This window comes from Phaethon lepturus, unplaced genomic scaffold (assembly GCF_000687285.1).
Source record: "Phaethon lepturus isolate BGI_N335 unplaced genomic scaffold, ASM68728v1 scaffold1440, whole genome shotgun sequence".
NCBI classification, from domain to species: domain Eukaryota; kingdom Metazoa; phylum Chordata; class Aves; order Phaethontiformes; family Phaethontidae; genus Phaethon; species Phaethon lepturus.
In genome coordinates this window covers 106,194-111,253 of record NW_010512378.1, presented here as the reverse complement: position 1 = coordinate 111,253, position 5,060 = coordinate 106,194, and the positions used below count along the sequence as shown (strand labels likewise).

The 5,060-nt window shown below is 36.2% G+C and overlaps 1 protein-coding gene across 3 annotated transcripts in view; it reads left to right on the top strand.

Annotated features, from left to right (window-relative positions):
- Positions 1-2,489: 2,489 nt before the first annotated feature.
- PDS5B (PDS5, regulator of cohesion maintenance, homolog B (S. cerevisiae)) overlaps positions 2,490-5,060 on the top strand; it is a 93,517-nt gene continuing 90,946 nt past the window's right edge. For all 3 annotated transcript variants that reach the window (XM_010286564.1, XM_010286572.1, XM_010286557.1), the window contains exon 1: positions 2,490-2,610. In XM_010286564.1, coding sequence (XP_010284866.1) covers positions 2,503-2,610 — 108 coding nt within the window. In that variant the 5' untranslated portion in view covers positions 2,490-2,502. The remainder of the gene's footprint in view (positions 2,611-5,060) is intronic.

The following is a 5,060-nucleotide window of genomic DNA, read 5'->3' as shown; positions in this document are numbered from 1 at the left end:
CCCCCCCCCCCCCCCCCGCCCCCAGCTGCTGTACAGCATTTTTTACCATTTTGTAAAATATTTTATCACAGAGGTGCCTGATGGGCTCAGCTTTGGCCTGGGTGAGTCCGTTTTGGAGCTGTCTGGGACTGGCTGCCGTGAGGGCAGCCTCTGTTGTCTTCCCACAGAGGCCATCCCTGCAGCCTCCTCCACTACCAAAACCTTGCCACGTAAATACAATACAGATGTCCAATTTCAAACCTAGACCTTGGATGCCACTCAAGCTTAAAAGCTTGGTTGGATGTCAGTTAGACATATCAGCTGGACGGTTCAACTTGACCATAATATGAGTTTCTTTTGAATTATTTCATAATGTGCTCCAAATGGGACTATATCACCATGTTCTAATGAAGTTTCCACTGCAGTTGATCTGATCTGACAGCTATCAACCACTGGAAGGGGGAGTTTTGTTCCCTGGTTCCCTTAGTTCCTGTTCCTTCTCTTCAGTTAGCTTTGATGCTTGTCACATGCGTTTCAAAACCAATTAGACTTGCTTTTCTCAGTTGGTGAGTTTGGTTGGTCCAGCAAAGCATGTGATGCTTTTATACATTCTCAGATTGAAGGGACCAAGACTCTCTTCTGCTGTGATGAGCTGTTAAAATGAATTTAGCTATGATATATAATATCATTCCATCTAAAGGCTAAAATGAATGATCTGTATCTAACAGCAAGAAGAGTGAAATTAGTTACATAATCTGTGTGTTTCTGAGGAGTCCTAGGCTTACTGTCTTGATGGTGCATTAAGGAATAGAACAGGGATAAAGGTGACATCATATTTTCCTGGGTGTATTAGAAAAAGTTACTTCAGTTGAGTTTTGTTCTGTCCCAGCTTTCTCATGATCTGTTTTTACTATAACTGCAAGTATATAGCACTTGGTTCAGCTGCTGTGTGTATGTAGGTACAGAGAAGATGACAGAAACTGAGTTGGCTTTTGTGCAGCTAGTGAACTGCATCCCATATCAGGCTTGTTGAATTTTGATTTATCTTCATTCTAGTATCATTTTCCCCATTTCTGAGAATGAAGACGTGTTGTGCTGTATGTATTCTTTAAAAAAATTACTGAAATGTCAACATAAACTTTCTGTTTTGTAAAAGATTAGCAAAGATGAAGCAAAATCTGTAACTCAGGTTGTTACCATGAAATGTGGACTGAAGAATACAAAACATGTTGGGATATTTTTTGAGGGTGGTTGAGTGAATATATTTTATGTTCTAGTTCTCTTTCAGTGTAGAATGAGACTTACTGGCCCAAGCCAAGGTCAGTTGTGGCAGGTTACACTATCCTGTTATGGAACATGCTTCTGTCCTGTCTTTCCTTGTGGATTCTGGTTGATTTTTATTTCTGATGTTATAGTTCTGAGAAGTTTGAAGTGTACATAGATCCTCCTTGTGTAGGAGGTCAGTAGGAAGAAAATGCTTGACTTGGAATTCACAGTTCAGAAAAGTGGTGACTGTGAGGAAGTGTTTCAAACATTCAAATAAATAAATAAAAATATCAAGACAAAGGCAGAGAAATCTTATTTCCTTTTTTTTTGTTTTGTTGTTACAAACCTAACTTCTGACTGCCCTGATATTTGATATTTTCTTTTTCTAAAAATCCTAATTATCCCAACCCATGCTGTCTAGTTTTTTTTCACTGTCTTTTGTATTAATTGCTTTTATGTAAGTGTAATTTTCAATTCAGCTTCCTTCTCTACAACAGTGGAACTTTGCATACCTTAGCACGGATTAGGTGGCAGTTTGCATTTGCATCAATTTAAAGGGACTGAGAAACCAAGAAACTGAGTTGTTTTCATAGTTGGAATTTAGGAAGAGGCTACCATTGTTTATCTGCAGTCTTTTGCTTAAAAACTTGGCTTTATGGCATAGAGGAAAGACTTCCATTTAGTCTTGCTTTGTTCCTGTCCCTACTTCATTCTCTATCTGCTGCTTTTCTGGCAGTACTGGCAAACTAAAATTTAGTGATGTGTGACACTTAACAGTACTGCTATTTAGGCTTTTGGGAATATTGTTCTCTATTTAATTGTTTAGAAAACACAAAGTCCACTTCAGATCTGCTCTCAGAGAGTCTAAAAATTCAAGCTGGCTAGGATTTATTATTACCAAATGGTGGTAACAGTTCATACAGTAAGATAAGAAGATTCTTGGTTGAATCTCTAAATGTGAAGATCAAGTACGTTCAGGAATAAGGGGTTTTAGCTTTTCTGTTGTGTACTTCTTGAAAGTTTTATTGTAGGGTAGGACAATCTACCAGAATATCAAAACCATTGCTGTATGCCACAAGATATATTACTGAAAACAATCAATGTCTTTTGTTCAGTTTTTTCTTTGATTGTATGGGCTTTGTCTGTGTATATCTAGTTGACTTTTGTTTGTAAAAGTGGGACAGGTAAGATAAACATAAACTAGCTAAACTACATTGACTTCTTAATTTCTTTTCACAGTTTAAAAATCGTGAAATCATGGCTCATTCAAAGACAAGAGCCAACGATGGAAAAATCACCTATCCTCCAGGAGTCAAAGAAATCTCTGATAAAATATCTAAAGAAGAGATGGTGAGAAGGCTAAAGGTTAGTAAGCAAGTAGCTGTTTGCAGGTTGAAGTTTCTTTTATACAGCATTCATCCTGTTACTATATTTTCTGCCTGAAATTATTATTTTTTCTTCTTTTGGGCTTTACCTTTACCTTTTCTATGCTCAGAGGAGGAACTTGCTGGCTATTGTGCCTTCTGTTGTACCACTTTCTTGAAGTGACTTGTCCAAAACGGTTTAAATGAGTTTAAAAAAAATCACAAATGGAAATAAGATATATTAATTTCAAATACTATTTAAATTTTATTTCAGCTTCTATAGTGGATCAGTACTTATTAGAAAAGAAAATACTGGACAACATAAAAAGAGAGTCATAATTTTGTAAATAATATGGATGCATCACAATACATTCCTTTTCTGCATTTGTGCTCCTTGAGTTCATTTTTTGATTTTGAGTTGAATCTACTTTATTCTCATTATTTTAGCCTGTATCATAATGAAGGTTGTTGATTATACTACATATTTCCATCTCACGAATTTCTTGGCTACTTTATTTGGCCTAACTCTGCAGGAAGGTTGGAGAGATTTAGGGGATAATTACGTTACTGTGGTTCTTTATCTGTCGATGTACTCTTGCAAAAAGGCAGGCCAGTTGGGATTGTGCAGCAGGAGTGCCTGCAACTTGGGTTTGCCCTGTGAAACAGGAGGGAACGGATGCAGGAGAGGAACCTTATGTATTCTAACAGCTGGAAAAGCTTAATTTGGAGGTTTTTTCCCTTAAGAAGTAGTTTTAAGTTTGTTGGAACTACTGGTAAATGAACAGAAAACAATAAAACTCGAAAGCACAAGGATTCTTTCTCCCCCTGCTCCCAGTAACCTGTCTGTGCTTTGGGAATTAGGCTGATAAACTTTAGTTAGTATAGTGCATTCTATGATATTGAATAGAAGACAACTTTTATAACTTTATGTATGAGTGACTCCTAACAGAAGAATCTATTTGTTAGCAATTGCATATTTTTTTTACCTTGTGAAAATGCACACGGTTCTTACAGATACTTTTTTCTTCTATAATTTCATTTCATTTTTGGCCTTGAATGTCTAGTCCCTTAAGTTCTGTCATCTTGATCTGTCTTGCAGGCAGGATGTCCTGTATTTCATGTCGGCTGCTTATTCTGGCTGTGCATTCATCAGTGTGCAGGCAGGGAGGAAACCACAAGGTGTTTTTTTTTTAATGAAGGATTGGATGATTTAGGCTACACTACAACTGTATAGACCTACAGTATAAACACAGTTGCAGGTGCTAAAGAACAGTCATTGATAAATAAGTGAACTATGAGCCTCTTTGTTTCCCTAACTGCCAAATTCATATGTGTTAGGGAAGAAGCACTTTTCTGTGGACTTTTATTTTAATTTACAGAAGCAGATAGTCTGCTGTTCATTAATGACAATATATTTATATTGGGAATAATATGAGAATTATTGGGGAATTTGAGAATAAAAATACTGGAAAATTGAGAATAAAATGGAAAATATGCATAGTGAATTTATATATTAGTATAACTTCACAAATTATCCATTTCTGATCCACACCATGTCCAAGTTATAGTAGATTTGGAAAGGAGATAGCAACCAAATGATTGCAGTTATGAATGGAGACGGAAAGAAGGTGGTAAACATTTGGAAATGATGAATAGTGTGAGAAGAACATTTTTTTCCACAGTTTCTTTTCCTATACAAGAACCAAGACATCATCTAATGAAATATTAATTTTAGACCAGTAGTATAATAACATACTTTTTCATAAGTTGTATAACTAAATTCCAAAGCTTATTACTGTAGAAAGACGTAGGAGCCAGAAAAATTGAATGGGTTAAGAAATAAGGGCCATGTTTGGAAGATGAAGCTCCAGGAGTACTAATCATGGCGGTCTGGGTGTGATTTCAGGCTCAGGAGTACTCTAAACTATTGATCTGCAAGAAGCTAAAAAGGTGTGTTAGGAGAACTGGCTTGTTTTTCTTTGTTTTTTCTTAAACACTGTTGCAGATTATTCTGAAGACAAGATGACTGATTTTGTTGTCCTGACCAGTATGGAAGTTCATGTTGTCAGGGAAAAGAAACTGAAGGCTCATTTCTTGAGTAGAAAAAAGCCATACTTGTTGCAAGAACTTTTGTGGTAGCCGAATATTTATTTGTTACCGTGTTAATTATATAAATCTAACTACTTTCAATAGAAGTGAAAACAATTCTGTTATTTAAATTACTTAATAGTGTGTAACGGCACCAGTGCACTTCACATGGTTCATCTTGTGTCTGACTGGGGAGGACTTTATTTTTCTCTTAATGGAAATTATATGGACATAAGCTACTAGTCTTTATTTACCTTTTAATGAAGGATTGTAATATGCTTGAAAACTTTACAGCTGCTGTGATCCTAATGATGGAGGAGTCCTTCCATTTCAAAGTAGGATTTGTTGCTACCTGGCCAATTA